The sequence below is a fragment of the Diceros bicornis genome, chromosome 2, assembly GCF_020826845.1.
Source record: "Diceros bicornis minor isolate mBicDic1 chromosome 2, mDicBic1.mat.cur, whole genome shotgun sequence".
Lineage (NCBI taxonomy): Eukaryota > Metazoa > Chordata > Mammalia > Perissodactyla > Rhinocerotidae > Diceros > Diceros bicornis.
Window position 1 is genome coordinate 43,590,842 of NC_080741.1, and position 20,518 is coordinate 43,611,359.

At 44.1% G+C, this 20,518-nt stretch overlaps 1 protein-coding gene across 4 annotated transcripts in view; it reads right to left on the reverse strand.

Moving 5' to 3' along the window:
* Positions 1-1,175: 1,175 nt before the first annotated feature.
* The window catches only part of ULK4 (unc-51 like kinase 4), a 530,581-nt gene continuing 511,238 nt past the window's right edge, over positions 1,176-20,518 (reverse strand). For 3 of the 4 annotated variants that reach the window (XM_058555625.1, XM_058555632.1, XM_058555621.1), the window contains 2 exons: positions 5,841-5,926; positions 2,724-2,869 (listed from right to left, as the gene is read on the reverse strand). In XM_058555625.1, the coding sequence (XP_058411608.1) occupies positions 2,806-2,869; positions 5,841-5,926 (150 nt within the window). In that variant the 3' untranslated portion in view covers positions 2,724-2,805. Of the gene's footprint in view, positions 2,870-5,840; positions 5,927-20,518 lie in introns of all 4 variants that reach the window. The other variant, XM_058555650.1, reaches the window with a different exon arrangement.

Below are 20,518 nucleotides of genomic sequence, written 5' to 3' on the forward strand. Positions count from 1 at the left end.
AACTAGACAAGTGCAAAGAATTGTAAGACAGTAAATTCTGTTGCTGCATCCTACAGACTCACCTCCTCATCTGCCCCAGATGATTATCAGCTCCTCTCACAACACCTGTGACCAGAGTCACCCCCAAATGGCTCTTCACAGGGACAGCTCACTGGGCACCTACCCTCAAGGTGTAAGTTAAGGCAAGGTCTTGAAGCTTTGGGCCTGCTGTTAGTGGAGGGAAGGAAAGAAGGTAGCCCTGCGTAGCGACTCACCTGGTCCTCCCCTACTTGCTGCCTTGCTTTACCTCCTGCCTCTTCTACTTCAGTGACACCGTCTGTCCCTAGAGAGGCACCGCCAATGGGCTGTAGCCAATTAGCAAATAGCTGAAGCTTGGAGGTGGTGGAAAGGGGAGGTGGCAGTAGGGGAGTGCCTGGGTCTGGCCCCTTGCCACTGCCAGAATCCTCAGAGCTCTTGATTAGGGAGCCAGGGGCCAGCTCTTCTCAGAATTGGAGCCAGCCTGGGAAGCCAAATACAAGGGTATGGGCATCTTGCATGGGGAAGGCAGGGAAGGATTACTGCCCTCAGCCTCCCTCTGCCCATCCACCCAACTTGCTTATGTCCCTGCCTCTTAGCTCATTGGGACTGGGGCTGCTGCTGTCCATCTGGCACCTTTGTGAGAATGACAAAAAGGATCCCCTGACTCCAGGAGGACATAGCCTCACACCAGGGTGCAGGCTTGGCATGGGCTGGCTTTAGTGGCCCGGCACTCTGGACTGAGCACCCTTGGCAGGGCAGTAGCCCTGCTTAGGAACATCATCTCCTTGCCCTTTGCCTACTTAGATATGCCTTGCCTTAAACAGACAGTGCTGTGGGGCTCATGGTCAGGAGTGGTCCACTCAAGAAAACAGTTCTGGAATGTTAATACCTTCGTGTTTTACCTTAAACAGCAAAGATTCCTCCCTGCTCAATTGAAAAGGGAAAAGAAGAATCTTCCACTGCTCTGAAATACCTTCTGGGAGGACTCCAGGCAGGCCCAGAACTTTAGGGTGGTTCCCCCAAGAAGTGAATAAAGGGAGAGAACAGATTTCCTGGGAAAGCAGGGAGACCTGGGCCTGTTCCAGCAGGCCAAGCCAACTGGAGCTGAAGGCCAAGCCTCCGGCTGTTCCATCGCTTACTCCACCCCCACTCCCCCTTCCCAGGACCACAGGCAGATCCAGCCAGGCCAGAGCCACATGGGGGCAGAGCCTGGTCATGGGCACACCATCCTGCAGGACTTAACATGGGGCTTCCTCACCATGGGCAGTAAATAGGCTATGAGAGATCAAATGAAACGGCCTGCTCCTGGGTAGGACACCCTCTTATACCCCAACTATTTACAGCTCAAGCTCTGGACACCACTGTGAGACACACGGGCTCTGGAGTCAGAGTCCCAAGTTCAACTGAGCAAGTGGACTGGCTCCTCTGAGCTTATCTTCTCATCCATGAAATGAAGCTCAGAAGGCCTGCATTACAGGTTGTGATCAAATAAGGTAACTGACATACATGCCTTTGATGGAGATGGGCACAGAGCTGCTGTTTTCATTATAAAGCCACGTGGAAGTCGCAAACTACCCAGATTCCTGTGGCAGAGTGGGAGCTGTTGGTGATAGCATGACCAGCTTCCTGTGATGCTGTAGATGGGGCCACCTGTGCGCTCACATGGATACCACTTCTGCCTGTCCCATCCATTCCACCTGCACGGCGGCTGCTGCCTGGAACAAAATCCCATCTAGGCTTGGGGCAGTGTTTATTATGGGGCACATCCCCTCTCTAAGAAGCACAGAGCTTCTGGGGCCGAGAGAGGGGGAGCAGCTATTGATTGGTCTAGCCTTTTCATTTTGCAGATGGGGAAACTGAGGCCCGAGAGAGGCCAGGGAATGGCCTCAAACTTGCTTACCTGGTTCAAGCTGCCCAGGACCCACCCTACCTTCCAGTCCAGATTTAAGAATAAGTCTTCCTCAGTACAACAGTCCCTATGCCTTTCTGCAGTGTCCACCAAATACTTTCATGGGCTTGACTCTTACACAGGAGGTTCTAAGGACATATGTGTGAGGGAACATAAAAAGAAGCTGGAAAGGTTTCAAGGATATAAGGGGGTAATTGGTAGAAGTTGAGGGGACAATTCTACCTTGATGCCATCATCCCATCTAGATGGGCATCTTCCTTCAAGGAAGCTTGTGTAGCTTGAGCGTTTTGCATTCCTTTAGGCAAACTTTTTAACTACCTGAGCCTGTTAGTGGAGTCTTGCCCAGTCTTCCCTAGGATTCTTGGAATCAGTTTGTCCCTGAAAATGAAGAAATGCCAGGTAGGTAAAAGTGGGAGGAAGACAAGAGGCTAAAACGGCTTCCAAATGCTTGCTCTGGAGCTGCAGCTGGGAGAGCATTCATGCCTAGTCCCACCTTTTAAATCTTCGGAGGAGAGACAAACGTTTACAGGCGCCAGCAGGCTGAGGACTGCGGTTTCTCATCCAGTTGATTAACACAGGCAGCACAGGCTTTAGAGGAGGCCTACCCGGCCCACACAGAGAGGAAAGGATATTCTGAACAGCTAGCAAACCTGGAGTTCCCGGATGGATCCCATAGGAACTGAGGAGGTCTATTCTGAGTCAGTTTTCTAGGGCCCAGAGTTAGAGAAGCTCAGCCGGAAGGTTCTGGGTTCAGCTGACTTTATTATGCCCAAATGCAGCTGTAGGTGGCCATGTGGCTAATGTGTTTGGGAGCCGACCTTGTCTTTGTAGTCAAAAGTTGGTGCCGTAGGGCAGGCTTGTGCCAAGTGCCTTCTTGCCTAGTGTCCAACAGTTTGGAGGATTTCCAGGGCCAAGGAAGCCACCACAGTGTCAGCAGATGAACTGTGAGAAAAATCAGAGTAGAAACACTTTGACATCTCCAGGGTATAAATGCCTCCTCTTTCAAAGGGGCTGGCCTCTCTTGCACCTGAGGACCAGCTGCTTCCTAGAGCTGCCCCTGTGCATCATCATCTTGAGAAGCAGAAACAGGATTCCCAGGCTCTGGGGCTGTGAGGTGAGAACCCTTCAACCCACAGACCCAGTGGGGCTCAGAACTGGCCATGCCAGCACCCCTAAGCTAGGCTGAGCTCCTGGCCTCCACTCCACGTCTGAACCACCTTGGGCAGGTACACTGACGCTGAGCTGTAAGGGCAAGCTAGCAGCCAGGCCCTGCCCGGGTCCTGCAGTGGGCCTGCAGCTGACTTGTGTGAAATGGCAAAGATCCAGACCCACTCCAAACACTGACTCTCCCTGTTCCATGTTGCCACTTCCTGGCCAATCAGCCAGGAGCTTTGGGTTTCTTATTCTCATAGGTGTAAATGTGCAATTAAGAGCTTAAAATGGAAACTTTGTTACTGGAGCAAATTGTTTGAGACACATTTAAACCTGTGCCTTAACAACTGTTAGCAAAGAAAAGAATGACACACAGCAGTGTGCCTTGAAGTATAAAATTAGCTTGTGGCACACTCTTGATACACAGAAATAGAGCTGTTGCCAAATAACCAGGGATGGGGGTGCTGCATAAAAGAGGTGGGTCGCAATGGAACGGGGCTGTGGTCAGGAGATGGTGCCATGCATTCCTGCTCTGTGCATCAAAGATCCCGAGGGACGGCGGGAATGCGTTTGAACTTGGCCTGCTCCCGTCTGATTCCAGGCTACTCTGGTGGAGTCATGCTGCCCACCCTGTCCACCAGAGCAGCCCCAGAGGGCCCAGTGACCGGTAAAGAGGGCACACCAACCTCTGGCAGAGCCACATCAGAACCGAGAACGCTGCCATCCACTCAGTCTTGGTCCACATAAGAAAACCTTTTCTTGTTGGGCCATCTGAACAAGCCCAAACAAGACAACTTCAGAGCAGCAACCGCCCCACCCAACACACAATCTGCCCAGTATAGACATTTTAGTTCCTGGAGTGTTGGGTGGGGGTGCAGAATAGGCCACCAGCTTCATGGAGCACTGAGCCTTGTTTTGACATATTTAGTCCAATTTTGGGTCCAGCTCTCCCAAACTGGTGCAGCATGAGGATGTGCTGGCTTTGGCCTAGAGGCAGATGGAGGACCCTGCTAGGTGAGGAGTCCCACAAAGGCAGGCACTTGGAGAGGAAGGCTCTCAGGAGCTATCCACTAAACCCCACTTCTCCCAGTGGCTCTCCCATTCCCTCCTCAGCATAAATCTGCTCAGAATGGCTTCATCACGCTGTCTACACAAGGCCAGGATCCCTGGGGATGGACATCACAGGCTCTTCATAAACCAGTCTAGCAGAAGGCCTGCGGCCCAGCCCGTGGAGTTGCTGTCCATGCCTTACACCACAGGGGTTCAACAGGGTGAGAAGGGGCCCTTCCCATCAAAGTCAGCCTGTCCTTTTCCTTGCCTCACAGGAACCACGGATAAGAACCTATTTCTTTGGCTTAAGCTAAGAGGAAAGGGGGTGGGGTAGGCCAGGAGATGGTGTCACCCTCCCCCACCCAGAATTAAAGGTAAAGTTAAATGCAAAAAGGCTGGTTGGAGCTGAGCCTTCTTCACAGATTAACCTTCTCAGCAATTCCTCAACCATGTATTTTTCTTCAAATTAATACTAAACCTAAAACACCAGGAAGCAGATTTCACAGAACACTGTGGTTCTGAAAACAGAAGCTACCAGGAAATGCCAGGCACCATTCCATGGCTTGCATGCCCAGTGAAGGCCACGTACCCCTTAGGAGGTGTGGCCTTCTCCCCAGGGCGGGGAGAGCATCTGGGGCTCAGGGGACTGTGGCCACCACAAGCTCTCGCCACCTCCCTCAGCTCTGGGGACAATAGCCTGAGGGAGGAGGGGTGACTGCATTCACTGAGTCATTAGTCAAACCTCCCAAACCCCCACCACATGCCAGGCTCTGGTGCTGTCATATGCAGTGAACCATTAAATGGCACCAGCTGACTGAAGGATGGGCACCTGGGGGCAACTTGCTCTTTATCCCATGCAATTTTTCTTTGGTCACTTGGCACTAATGTTTTAAATAAACTAAGACTTGTAAGCCCTACCCCCACCACCTGCCGCCACTTCTCAAATTCAGGGGGGGTGGGAGGGGTGTCATTGTGGGATGAACCCTTCCTGTGGCCCTCACTCCACCGAGCATCAGTGTCACTGTGGGCCTGGCTAGATGCTGCCTCCTACCTTCACAGTTTGTAACACTCCTGGGTGACAGGGCTGCCCTGGTCTCTGCACCTCAGTTCTAGGACCTTCTAGACATATTGACTGCAGAGCTAAGGACTGGGAGGCTGACCTAACCTCACACTCCCAGATTCTGGCTGTCAAATAGTCTGTTCTGTAGGTTCCAAGCTTTCCCTCTGAAGATCTGGCCAAGGAAGGCAGCCTGGAGCTGTAGAGTGGGCTGAGCTGTGGATTCTGACCCCAGCTCTGCCCAGACCTCCAGACCATCTTCAAGGTGGTGGTAATGATGCCTCTGGCCTAGGTTGCTGATGGGGGCATGTGTGCACAGGCATCTCCCACCTGGTGTCCCCTCCCACCTGATCATAATCCACCCCCTCCCCATCTCTATTCCCTATAGATGGGAATATTGCCTCCCCTAGCAGGACTAAGACATTCTTCTTTTCTCCTTTCCCGTTTACCCCACCACCTGCACAGTGGGGATTCCCAAGGGGGCAGAGGGGCAGAGTGGTCCTCATGCTGGGAGGGATCTCAGTGGGCAATGACAGGCTGGAAGGTGGTGGTCCCTGGTGTGTAGGGGGAATGGGAGGAGAGGAAGGGAGAACAGAATGGCTCAGTGTTTGCTGAGCCCAAGTAGACAGCACTGCTCCTCCTGGACCTACTTACCCACCAGCCGGGGCCAGGCACTCCAGAGCCCGCAGGAGGCTGCCCGCATTCTTGAGGCTCTCCAGGTGCTTCTCATTGGATGTGATCTGCAAGGGAGGGAGAAGAAAGTGGTTGGCTGGCCCATCCCTGACTCATGCCCCATTGGATGGGCACACCCTGAGTCTCAGGCTACCTGTGGCACTGGGCAGTGTCCCCTGAGCGCCACCCCCCCAGGGGGCTGCTGACCATGGGGAAAGAGGCAGACAGTGGTGACCCTTGGAGATGAGCACGGAGGAGTCCACTGGGGCTGGAGATGTGCCAGGTCAGGATGGGGTGCCTCTCATGGGTCCCTCAGGAGAGTCTGTATTCGGAAGCCTGAACTTGCCAAAGCAAATTACAAGTGAGTGAACTTTCCAGTTGTCAGGGCCAGGACCCAGTGGGTCCTTGTGTCCTTGGGGCTCTGAGCCCAACACAATCTCTTCATATGGACAGAAAGATCATGATTCTGGGTGCCTGGTGATCTGGGGAGCCCGAGAGAAGAAGTACTAATAACCAAACCAGAGTACACACCCCCTTCCTGGATGCCCCGGGAAGTGTGCCCTTGCTAACTGCCTCAGTCCTTGGAGAAACAGGAAGAACACTCAGGCATCCGTGACTCTGCAGCACCTATATGCAGAATCATAAACTCAGGGCTGGAAGGGTCTCGGATGGGTATTGACCCAGCCCGGGCTTCCAGAAACATCCTAAGTCAGCCTCTCCATAAAACAAGTCCATGTCCTGCGAGGCAGAGAAGAGAAGGCTTTAGAAATGAACCTTGATTCTAGGATTAGACTTGCTCCTCTTAATTCACCATTCATGTCCTATTTTTATCTTTGTTATTTTAAAAATATTTTGTAATAAACACTTGTACAGCACTTTGCATTTCAGAAGGCTCTGCAGTTTTCTGTACTTTTCCCATTTATTTTCAACAGCCTCACCTTGCAAGGTAAGCATGTGGTGTGTTTTACAGATGAGGTAACAGAGGCGTAGTGAGATTAAGGGCCACTACACTACACGTGGAACCTGATCTTATCCCCACCGTGAAGCTGGAACCAGGCTGGCATCAGTTGACCCCACTGCTCAAGTGTTCTGTCTTTCCACTTGATATAGCAACCAAGGCTGCATTATGATCTCCCTGGTTCTCAAGAAGAGGCTGAACATTTCTTAATCAATCACTCATGGCGATAGGAAGGTCACAGGGGTAATTAAACTTTAATGTGGACTCTGAATTACATGTGAATGGATTTGCACCTCCACTGAGATCCTATCCCACTTTCTGAGTGTGCCAGAGACCAACTGCCAGCTCAACTGCATCAGGTGTGATTTCTGCAAAGATTTGCATCTTAAAAGAGCTGCATGTAAATTTGTTCTGAAATTACACACAACTTGATGAGTTCAAAAGGCTGCTGTTTGAAAATGTCAGCTGTAGTTGAATTATGTCTGAAGTAAGCACAAACTTATACTGACAGAGTCTTCAGTGAGGATTCCCACCTGATTTTTCTCAAAACTGTGCCTCATACAGCTCAGTTGACCTACATCCAGACTCACTGCCCTGACCAGCCCTACTGTGGCATTGTGTGTAGAGAGAAGGAAATCACCCCAGGAGTTGCAAAGAAATAAGACTATATTCACTCACAAGGCTGGTTAGAAGGTGCAAATAGAAAAATACAATGAGAATTATGTGATCAAAGGAAGGGACCAAAATAGAATCATGTGCAGCCGACATAAATGTAGGCATAAACAAAGCCAAAAGAATTAATTGAAAATGATGTGATTTGGCCACTTAACTGAACTCTTGCTAACGACATCAACTGTTGTCCTGTATATAAAGATGAGTTAATTAGAAAATAAAAATTTAAAATAATATCAATCATAGGTTCTAGTTCTGAGTAAGACAGAGAAAACACATGCCACCCTCTCTCTCCCTCTGAATGCAACTATAAAACCTGAACAGAATGCCCAGGACAGCTATTTGAGAACAATGCAAAGTAAACAGCAGCAGGCAAATTGGAGAAGGACACTGAATTCAAAGCCTCACCAAATTGGTGGAGAATTTTACCACTTCTTTCCCTCCAGTGTAGCCCAGCTTGAACTCAACAAATTCAAACTCAGAAGTGAGCACTATGGGGCAGAAGAGAGAGCTCCAGAAGCCAGGCTTGAGGAATGGGAAAGGAAACTCCCAAGAGCTCAGAGAGTAGATGCAAATCCCCAGGTTTTTCCCTTTCCTTTTGCTCAGTTCTCTTTTGCCCTAGGCCCCAGGCAATTCTGTGGTGGCAGTGGTGGCAGCAACAGCAGCCAGTAACAGGAGCCTGCAGCCAAAACTTTTTTCTTTGTCTGTTCTCCCAATGTTTGGCCCAGACACGACAATTGTGGAAGTAAGCAGTTTATGGCCAGACAGAAAATGGGAGACGCAGGGAACCAGAAAGTATAAGGAAAATAATGAATAGAAAAGAGCTCAAGAAAGCAACTCCATAAAATTGTTTATGAACTCCTAGGCTCACCCTCAACCTGTGCATGCATGGAACTGATCCACATGGCATACCAAAAACTCAGAGAACTGAGCTAATAAACCTCTGCACAGATCCCAGACCCACCCCCTGGAGGATGGACACACAAGATAGATCCAAATAGCATTGCAAATGCTTTGAAACTGACCTGACATTGAAATTACACTTCCAACCTGCAGCCTGAACCTAACCAACATAATTGCTTGCTAAAACAAAAGTATCAACATTCTCTGTAGGGTTTCAACAAGGCACAGTGTCTTAGAATATAATATTTAAAATAGCCAAGATAAAATCCAAAATTGCTCAGCATACAAACAACCACAAAAATCTCAAGTCACATGAGAAAAGACAATCAACAAAAGACAATAAATAATAAGGTGACACAGATGATGGATTATCTAACAAAGATTTTAGTGTTATAAAAATGCTAAAACAAGCAATCACTAACACTCTCGAAACATGCATTAAAATAGAATGTAACACTCTTGAAACAAGTATCAAAATAGGATAGAATAGTATTAAAATAGAATAGAATGTAAACAAATAGAATAAATAAAGGAGAATCAAGTGGAAATTTTAGAACTAATAATATAATAATACCAAAATTTTTTTAAAAACCACAATGAATGGACTCATTAGCAGATTGGAAAGAGGCAGTGAACTTGAAGACAGATGAATAGAAGTGATCCAATCTAAGCAACAAAGAAAAAAAAGTTGAAAATACAAATGTGCAGAGCCTCAGGGACCTGTGGGATAATAACAAAATGTTTATGTCATTGGAGTTCCAGAATGAGAGGACAAAGGATGAATGGATGAAAAGGTATTTGAAGAAATCATAGCTAAAACTATTCCAAGTGTGATGAAAGACATAAACCTACAGATTCAAGAAGCTGAGAAAAATCTCAAACAAGATAAACCCAAAGAATACACACTCAAACACATCATAATCAAACTTGCTGAAGACAAAGAAAGAATCATGAAAGCAGGCAAGAAAAAAAAAAGGTGCATTACTTATAGGGGAAAAATGATTTGAATTACTGTGGATGTCTCAATCACACTGAGGTCAGAAGAGAGATCCAACATTTTTTAAGTACCATAAGAAAAGAATTATCAGGGGCCGGCCCGGTGGCTTAGCGGTTGCGTGCACGCGCTCCGCTACTGGTGGCCTGGGTTCGGATCCCAGGCGTGCACCGATGCACCGCCTCTCCGGCCATGCTGAGGCTGCGTCCCACATACAGCAACTAGAAGGATGTGCAACTATGACATACAACTATCTATTGGGGCTTTGGGGAAGGAAAAAAGGAGGAGGATTGGCAATAGATGTTAGCTCAGAGCCGGTCTTCCTCAGCAAAAAGAGGAGGATTAGCACGGATGTTAGCTCAGGGCTTATCTCCCTCACAAAAAAAAAAAAAAAAAAAAAAAGAAAAGAAAAGAATTATCAGGCCAAGCCCCAGTGGTCTAGTGGTTAAGTTTGGCGTGCTCTGCTTCGGCAGCCCAGGTTTAGTTCCCAGGCACGGACCTACACCACTCATCTGTGGCCATGCTGTGGTGGCAGCTCACATACAAAAAAAGGAAGATTGGCAGTGGATGTTAGCCCAGGGTGAATCTGTCTCAGCAAAAAAAAAAAAAAAAAAAAAAAAAAAGAAAAGGAAATAATTATGAAAATAGAATTCTATATCTAGCAAAAATATTGTTCAGGAATTAAGGTGAAATAAAGACATTCTCAGATGAAGGAAAACTAATAGAAGCAGAACTTCTCTAAAAGAATTGCTAATGGAAGTTCTTTAGAGAGAAAGGAAATAACACCAGAAGGAAACTTGGAACATTAGGAATAAAGGAAGAGCAATAGAAACCATAAATATCTGTGTAAAATAACAGAATATTCTCTTCCTTTAAAATATGTTTGATGGTAGAAAAGCAAAAAATATAATATTGTCTGATGGGGTTTTCAATGTATGTAGATGTAATATATAAGACAACTGGAACACAAAGGGGGAAAGCCAAAGGAACCTATAAGGTGGTAAGATTTCTATATTACAACTGAAGTGGTAAGATACTGGTTATAAGTAGTCTGTGAAAAGTAAAGTATTTTATAATCTCAATAGCAACCACTATAAAAAAACTTATATAAAGAGATAGTAAAAAATACAATAGATAAAATGTAATACTAAAAAATATTAAATAGCTTAAAAGAAGACAATAAAGAAAAAAATCAAGAAAATAAAAACAGAGGGGATAAACAGAAGTCAAATAAAAAGGCAGACTATATCCTAACATATCATGAATTACATTAAATGTAAACAATCTATATGCAGCAAAGAGATTTTCTGAATGATTAAAAAAATGTACCAACTGTATACTGTCTACAAGAATCTCAATTGAAATATAGTGAGATAGGTTGGTTAAAAGTAAAAGGATGAAAAAAGGGATAGTATATCAAATGAATAAAAAAAAAGCTAGAGTGGCTATATTAATATCAGGCAAAGTAGACTTCAGAATAAAGAAAATTACCAGGGATAAATAGGGACATAACATTTTGATAAAAGGGTTCTGTCACCAAGGAGATGTGTATGCATCTAAAAAGAGAAGTTAAAAATACGCAAAACAAAAACTGATACAGCTGAAAGGAAAAACAGACAAATCCACAATATAGTTGGAGACTTCAAAACTACTCTCATAGTAATACATAGGGTGAGTAGACAAAAAATCAGCAAGGCTATAGAAGAGTTGAACAACAGCATCAACCAACTGGATCTCATTGACATTTGTAGAACACTAAATCCATCAACAACAGAATATACATTTTTTTCCCAAGAATCCAGGGTAACATTCACCAATGTACACAATATTCTGGGTCATCAATCAAATCTTAACTAATTTAAAAGAACTGAAACCATGTAAATTATATTCTCTGATCATAATGGAATTAAACTAGAAATCAATAACAGAGAAAACAGGAATATCATCAATCACTTGGAAATTAAACAACACACTCCTAAATAATCCAAGGATCAAAGAGGACATTCCAAGGAAAATTAGAAAATATTCTTAGCTGAATGAAAATGACTATTCAATATATCAAAATCTGTGGAATGCAGTTAAAGCAGTGCTTAAAGGGAAATTTATAGTGGTAAATACTTATATTAAAAAAGAAAGGTCTCAAATCAATAATTCAAGTTTTCATGTAAAGAAACTAGAAAAAGAAGAGCAAAACAAACCCAAACCCAAAGAAGGAGGGAAAAAAGAGCAGAAATCAAGAGTAATGTGATAAATGAAAGCCTAAATATATCAATATTCACATTAAATGTAAATTTACCAAATACTACAAGTAAAAGACTAAGATTTTCAAACTGGATATAAACAAAATAAAACACAACACAACTACATGCTACTTACAAGAAACATACCTTAAATACTAGGGCACACAGAACAATTGAAGGTTAAAGAAGAGATAAAGGTATGCTACACAAATGATAACCAAAGAAAGTTGGTGTAGCTAATATTAGACAAAGTAGACTTTAATGTAATAATCAAAACTAGAGATAAAGAGGGACACTTCATATTTATTAAAAGATCAATTTACCAGGAAAATACACCAAGTCTAAATTCTAAATTCACCTAACAACAGCCTGAAAATACATAAACCAAAAAATAATAGAGCCAAAGTGAGAATCAGACAAATCCATAATTATGGTGCAATACTTTTCAACCTCTCCAAGTAACATGCACACAAAAATCAGAAGGAACATAGAAGTTTTATACAAGATTAACAAACTTGACCTAACTGACATATATACAAAAATTCAAGTAACAACTGCAGAATATGTATTCAAGTGTGCATGGAAAATTTTCAAAATACATTATATGCTGGGTCATAAAGCAAGTTCTGACAAATTTCAAAGATATCAACCTAACAAAATGTGTCAGGATCTGTAAGCTAAAAACTACAAAATGCTGATGAAAGAAAAAAACCTAAATAAATGGATATACTATGTACATGGATCGGAAGACTCAATATAGTAAAGATATTAATTCTCCCAAAATATAGGTTTAATGCAATTCCTATCAAAATTCCAGTAGGATTTTTTGTAGATATAGAATAGCTGATTCTAAAATTTGAATCTACAAATCTTAGGAACTAGCACACCTAAAATAATTTTGAAAAAGCAGAATAAAGTTGAACGAACCATACGACCCTATTTTAAGATTTACTATATAGCTACAGTAACCATGACTCTGTGGTACTGGCAGAGGGACAGACACATAGATCAAGGAAATAGAATTGAGAGCCCAGAAATAGACCTACACAAATAGTTTCAAAGTTTTCACAAACGTGCAAAAGTAATTGAATGAAGGAAAGACAGTCTTTTGAACAAATGGTCCTAGAACAAACAGATGCCCATATGTAAAGACATGAACCTAGACACATATCTTACACCCTATGTAAAACATAATCCAAAATGGATCATAGATCTGAATGTAAAACATGAAACTGTAAAACTTCTAGAAGAAAATCTTTGTGACCTTGAATTTGTTGATGAGTTTTTAGATACAACACAAAAGCATGATCCCTGAAAGAAAAAAAATTACATATTAAATTTTATCAATATTAAAAACTTTGCTCTTTGTAAAATACTGATAAGAGAATAAGATAAGCCACAGACTGGGAGAAAATATTTGCAAATCACATATCTGATAAAGGACTTTTATTCAGAACATATAAGGAATTCTTAAAATTCAGCAAGAGAACCAACTGAATTTTAAAAATAGGCAGAAAATATAAATAGACATATCACCAAAGAAGGTATATGGGTGGCAAATGAGCACATGAAAAGATACTTAATATCATTTGTCATTAGGGACATGCAAATTAAAACTGCAATGCAATACCACTACATACCTATTAGAATGGCTAAAATACACAATTCTGACAATAACAAATGCTGGCCAGGATGCAGAATAACAGAAACTCTCATTTATTGCTGGTGGGAATGCAAAATGGTACAGCACTTTGGAAGACAGTTTGGCAATTCCTTATAAAATTAAACATAATCTTATCCTATGGCCCAGCAATTACACTCCTAGGTATTTACCCAAGAGAATAGAAAACTTATGTCCACACAAAAACCTGTATGCAAAAGTCTATAGCAGCTTCACTCATAATCACTAAAAAGCAAAAGGAACCAAGATGTTCTTCAACAGGGAAATGGAAAAACAGTAAGGAAAACATTCATGCATTACTTGGTATATAGGTCTGACTTGATTTTTAGAATGAGATATTAGTAAAGATAAGTCTGGGTAATTTTTGAAAAGAGTTTTAATTTGCCTTGCTAAATCATTTTGTCCTATGACGCCAATTTTCTATAATTAGTCAAGCTTGCAATATTAGGATTTCAAGTGACTCCTTCTCCTTCGGAGTGAATTACTCCTTTCTCCCAGAGTTTGGTCTCCTCTTAGGCCACTGAAGGTTATAAATGAAGATGGAAACCAACCTTCTTTTAGAAACATTCCACTGTATCTACCAGACAATGTGGCCTTTAACTTTCCATTTTCTTGGTACTTAAACTTTCTTAAAAACCCAATTGTGGGTCTGCTCAAAAGTCATCCCACCTACCTCTCTTTTGAGCTACCTAAGCAGAGAATGTTTTGTGCTCACCGAGACCTATAGAAAAATCTCCTTACCATCCTGAATGAGGTAGGAGTAAAAGTGACACTTGTCCACTATGACACTGAATTCATGGCTATGCAACTGTTGGCAAACTTCTCATGGCTGTGATTATAATAGTCAAGAAAGAACATCGCAGTGAGTCTTTAAGAAAATAAATAATGCAAGAGGAGACTGGCGAAGAGTGTGAACACAATACCTTCTTCTGTAGTTACAATTTTCATTACTAGCAGTCAGTTAATTCCCATAAGTGCAGACAAGCAGACTCCATTTTATTTTGCAATACTGTACTACAGCAGAGGTTCCTGGACCTCTAAGAGTCCATGAGTGGATTCATTATTTCAAAACATCAAATGGCAGGTGTCCATTTCCCGCAAAATGAGTCATGCCTGCCTCACATTTCTCTGCTTTATGCTGAAAATATATCAACCAAATGTGGACTGCTAGTCATTATCTCATGCTGCTAAGACATCTGACTGGTAGCTGTGTGGCTAAAATCAATCTAAATGGAAACGTGAATTATACTAAATACATGCAGTTCACCTGGTAGACAGGGATCATTCAACACATGGGGTCTTTAAGGGAAAAGTCATTTAAAAGTTGGGAATTTGAGCTTAGAATTAAGATCACCTTGGAAAGATAGTTCCTCCACTTCTGTTTAATTGAGGACATATACAAAAGCTGATAATGTGCTTTGGGTAAATATGCTACTTTATTCAGCCTTCTGCTACAGTCGCTTTAACGTGGCAGTCTGTCAGTTGGCATTCATGCATCACTTGGTATAACCAAAACATTGAAAAGAGATGCTAGTGTCCTGCAGAATCATCCCTCAAATTCCCTCCCAGGCTCACGAATTATAAGGTAGGGGCTTTATACACAACACCCTGCAGGACAGTTTGGGTTGGCTCTTTTCTTCAGCTTCCCAAATGCAAACTAACAAAAGAAGCCATCTCATGCCTCCACCCCATGACGGCAGGACCCTGAAGTCAGCCATCCTCCTCAGTTTGCAGGTGAGGCCGTGAGAACAGAGAGGACAGTGGCTTGTCCGGAGCAAAATGGCCATGGAGGGACAAAGCCAGGCCTGGTGCCTACACTCCTTATCTAAGGCCTTAAAATACATGTAATTCAGAATGTACTTTTATTTTCTATCATCGTGGCATGTCATGAATTAATGCTCATAAATATGACTCACAGCATCATCCTCAAGAAGCTAATAAAATGCTCTGGTGCAAGCTTCTCTATTTAGAAATGGTTTTGGGGATGGAGAGAGATTTGGCTGTAACTGAGTCAGGTGTAGGCAGGCCGTGGGACTTTGTTTATGGGTGTGTAATGATACATACATCTATATCTTCAGTGATCCTGAATGCGTGTGGCAAAGTGAAGCCAAGGTAACTTTAGTATTCTAATCCTGAGTTCCTCTCGACAGGCCCAGGCAACACTGACAGACCAGAAACAAAATCAGGAGACAAAACTGACAACAGTGAGCGCAGCCCAGGTGCTCCTTGGTGCTTGTTATTACAGACACACACCTCACACAGGGGAGGATTATTTTAATTCCGTGGCCTTCAGATCTCATAAATACAAGTAAAAACAAGCAGGTAACTATGACAACTCTACTTGAGAGAGTTTAAATTTCAAAAATAAACCTGTCCATCCAGCCCCTTTATTTTGTTCTCTTAACATGTACTTTCGTCTTCTCTTCAGCTGAGGTTTTTGTGTTACTTCAAAGCCATTTCTACCAATTACGTATCGAGACTTGCTATACCCTTGCCATCAGACACCAGAGTGGAGTCCGTGGAAGAACCTCTGGTCGGCGTGATGGAATCTGGCAGGTCCTCCCCTACTTTCTACCTGGTGTTGCAGTGATCATTCCGGGTCTCTCTGGAAACTTCTCGAGCTTTCACTTTCAGATTAAAGCAAGACTATATTAACACATGCTGCTCTGAACCCAGGCCCATATGCCCATCACGTCTTCCACGCGATGCTGAGTGCATTCGGGGCGAAATGGACTAATTCTCATGCACAGCCTTCAGCTGCCTCATGGCATCTGTGCCTTCCCTCGAGTCCATTTAGAAACTTGATGTTCCTCAACAAAAGCAGGTGGGGCCCATTCTGACCAGGGCTGGTAAGCAGGGGGATAATCTAAAAGAAATCTAGAGGTATCCCTAAGGATTCCTGTCAGTGGATCTGCTGATCACCAAGGAGTGAGGGGGTCCAGCTGGAACCTACACTGGGGCATTTCAAGGGAAGAGACAGGCTCTTGCAGATGAGGCAAGCCTAGTCACAAAGCCTTGCTCCCCTAGAGTTGGCCCAGATCCCCATCAACACAGGTTCTCTGGAGGGGACAGAGATATTACACTGAACACCCTGAATGGTATTGGCATAAGCAGCACCATCTGTGGGTCTGGGTGGACCACTATGGAGGCATTCTTCCACGCTCTGCGTGAAGCCCAGGTTAGCTTTAACTCACTGTGAGACTCCAGCGCATTGAGGCCTGGGGAAGTGGTGGCATCTGGAATATAGTGATTTCTCAAGTTGAAGAAGGCTGGGGCAGCAGAGGAAGAAAACGGCTGACTACCTCTTGTTCGAGAGCACCCATGCATTTCCAGGTTGCATACCCAAGAAGAACTAGGGGGAGAGAGGGAGTGTGCATGGGGCATTAGCAGGTGTGTGTGGGCACAGCTAACAAAACCTAGGTTTCAGGTACAAACTGTTGGGATTCACCTTTGTCTACAGGACTAATTGAGCCAAAAGGCCTTGGAATAAAAAGAGCTTGGGATTTGGGTCAAGAAAGGAAACTAACATTTATGAGTACCCACTATATTTAGGAACAGAGTTAAAGTGCTTTCAAATATATTGTCTTTTTTTTGACAAACTTGAAAAGTAAGTATTACTATGCTCATTTTACAGAATAGGAAACAGCCTAACAGGGCTCATGTGACTTGGCCAAGGTCACCTGGCCAGCAAGCAGTGGCACTGAGATATGACCCAGTCTCCCCAACTATAACATCTGTGCTCTCTCAAGATATCACTCCATCCTCACATATGCCTCTAAGCACCCTGCACAGCTATTGGCTGACTGGCTGATTGGCTGGTTAATAGTAATAAGTGACTGACTGACTGATGAAACAATGTTTCACTTGTAGCTCCACTGCCTACATGCTGGTGACCTTGTGTGAAAGCTTACCCACTCTGTGCCACTGTGTGGGCCCCCCTTTTAAATTGCATGGCACCCTTTGCTCCCCACCATTGTTGCTGTTGATCTTCATCATTTCCAGTGGGAGCAAGGATCTTAGACAGAACCAGGAGTTCCAGGTCTTGACTGAAGGAGTCTGTGGATCCTACGTACTGTCCAGTAAACAGTTCCTGATGTGGAGACCACCACTCATTGGGCAATTTCTCTCAGTGTCTGGCTACCAGAAGGCTTTGCACATCCCTCCTTGCACCCTTAGGTGGAGGTCTGTCCTTGCTAGTGATGGCAAGTGAATTAACAGTTTGCTGGGTAGCCATCGTGGACCACTGTCTCCTGTTCTCTTCACAATGACCCCGTGAAGAAGGTCCTCTAGAATCCCACGGTAGAGATGGGGTGGTTGCAGGTCAGTAGTAGAGCTGGAATGGAGACTCAAATATGGCCGACTCTCACTATCGCCCCCCTCAGCCCAGTCACCATGCTGCCCTTTGCCTCCCCATCAAGGTCTGGCTGCAGGAGCACCCAACACAGAAACAGAGCTAGTGTCTCTGTGGGACAGTGACGAGGACAGTGGCGCCTCTCATTAGTAATGAGGAGGCTGACATTCTGCCGTGAGGAGGAGCCAGCCGCAGCTTCCAGGAGCCCAGGTCCCTGAAGGAATGGCGCTTGCAGTGTTTCAGACAGCAGCCCCTAGAGCTGGGGTCAAAGTGCACTCTCCTCTCCACTGACATTTCCAGATATTTCCAGAAAAGCAGCAAGCGAAGGAGGATGGATGGTAAGCAAACATGGGAATCATCAAATAGGATGGGCAAACTGACTTTAGTGAGAACACAACAGTGTGGAAGGATTTTCTTCCTTGACCTTTCTTTCCTCCTCCTGGGGTCTATATGCTCCTCAACTTGGCCAGACACCTTCATTCTCCTCTCCTGCCCAAACTCCTGACTGTACCTGGGGGCTCCTGCTAAATCCAAAAGCCAGGGAAATGACCTGCTGAGGATTTGGATGTTTTTCTTTTTCACCCCATAAGATATAATTATTTTCTAGAAGAAAATTATCCATATCTACCTTCTTCATTTTATGCCAGCCAATTCTCTCAGCTCTCTGTGAGGCAGTAAAAATGCCCTTATTGCTTAGAAACTGTTCATAATTACATCAGTTTCTGGCCATTAAATCCACTAAGTTTAAAATGTTGAATAGAATATAGCTGGTTTGGGAAATCTTTTAGGCCTGATCCAACTAACTACAACAGCCAGTGAGCAAAAAGCAGTTTTAATTGGCAAAGAATTATGACTGTGGACCTCTTGTGGATATAAGAATAAACTAGAGGTTGGCCCAAAGAAAGTTCTCGTGAAATACAGGATCAGGTCATAGTGTTTTCCCCAGAGGACCCAATCCAAGTGCTTTTTCTAAAGGCAAATGTGAGAGAATAGATTTCCAAGGCAGCAGCACTGGGATGTCAACCATGGGATGCGGCTGGAATCATTTCCTCACAAGAGAAAATATTCAAGGTAGTAACCCCGGTGTGATTTGGTAAGTGTGAGAACATGGGTTATAAGAAGTGAAGAACTGCGTGTGTAGATATTATGTGAACCTGATCCATACAAATCTCAGCCGATCCTTAGGAATAGTACCTGGGGTCACAATGAGGTGTCTATTTGACAATGGAATCTCTGAATGTGTAATGTGGGGGGTGTGTGTGTGTAATGGCAGGGCTTTGAAGTGGGAAAGAAGTACCTGAGAAGTGGCTTAACAGTGCCTCTTTCCAACCCTTTCTCTGAACTTTCTATTGGATGTGGGGGAGCAAAATAGAGCGATGTCAGGTCAAAAGGCTAAGCAAGCCCCACAGCTTCCTTCCTTCCTCCATTCCTCACTCTACCAAGTGACGACACTGCTGCTGGTCACTAACCGCTCTGCAGTGATGCAGCCATTATAAATAAGGACGTCAGGAAAATGCTCATAATGTAACATTAAGCAAAATACATAAAATATAAAAACACGTGTGGAACACAACCGCAATTACATGAAATGAGTATGGGTACATCATCAGTTTGAGGTCTCCAGTGTTATAAGAAAATTACCCACCCAATCCTCACTCCCAAGGCCCTCAGTCTCTGAGAGGCAGGCAGAAAAGAAGTCACTATCAGGCACAAGACGAGTACACATGAAAAGCTCTTTTGGCAACTGTAACAGGTCCTACAAATATTAGTTGGGACGATTCTGTGGTAAAGACAGGGTGTAACGAGCACCTACTGTATGCTGGACCCTGTTTAGATTCTGGGGATATAATGTAGGGAGGGTGTCAAGTCAGAGCTTCCACTGTGAGAAATAATTAAAAAGTAAACAGAATAATTTGAGATAGGTATCATGAAGAAAATAAAGCAGGAGGAGAGGAGAAACTGTGGTGTGAGAATGGTGGCCAGGACAGCCTCCCTGAGGAGAAGACACTTGAGTTGAGGATGGAATGAGAAGAAATAACTAGCCATGAGACTATCTGGGGGATTTGAACTCTACAGAGGGGCAAGAGCAGCAGCCACACAGGTCCTGAGGTGGGAACAGACCTGGTGGAGATTGGGAGGCTGCAGAAGCAGGGACCAGCTGGAGGCAGGAAGCCAGCTAGGAGGGACTGTAGAAATGGTCCAGGTGGAGGCAACAGGGACGAGGGAACCACATCCCAGAACTCACCTGACTTGATCCCTCCTGCCCTCCCTTCTACTGAGCTTTCAGTTAAGCAAAGACAAGACGCTGCCTGGACCTGCATCCTCAATGGCAGACACGACACCTTAGTGGGGGTGTAAGGCAGCAGGTGACTGTTGGGGTGAGTGTGCCAAATGAGCCAAGCACTGACAATCCTTTTCTGTAGGGAAAGTGTCTAAACAGTTCCTCTCGGGGGAATGAGAGAAAAGTCTACATCCTAGACTTCATGATATGGAAACGGAACCCTTGAGATTTCTGTCAGAAATAAAGTAGCTCAAGTACTCTTCAGAGAAGAAGAGTAAAGGTGGGCATAGAGAGCTTAAATCTGGAAATGGGTAACATGATTACATATTAATTCTCAGAGTGCAGGGGAGATAAACCAATTGACAATTATTAGTAATCTTTTAAATGGATTTATCAGATGAACATTTTATTTTTTGGTAAGCGACCACTTTTTAATACATGGTGAAATTGTCACCTAAATGACTGAAGTCTTCAACTTCTTTCTGAAACGTCAAAATTTGGGGAGAAAGTCAGTCGATTACGGCTGGTTGTCATTTCTGCTCATGATAACATGCTCTGTTGAGCAGAAACACCTCTGCTG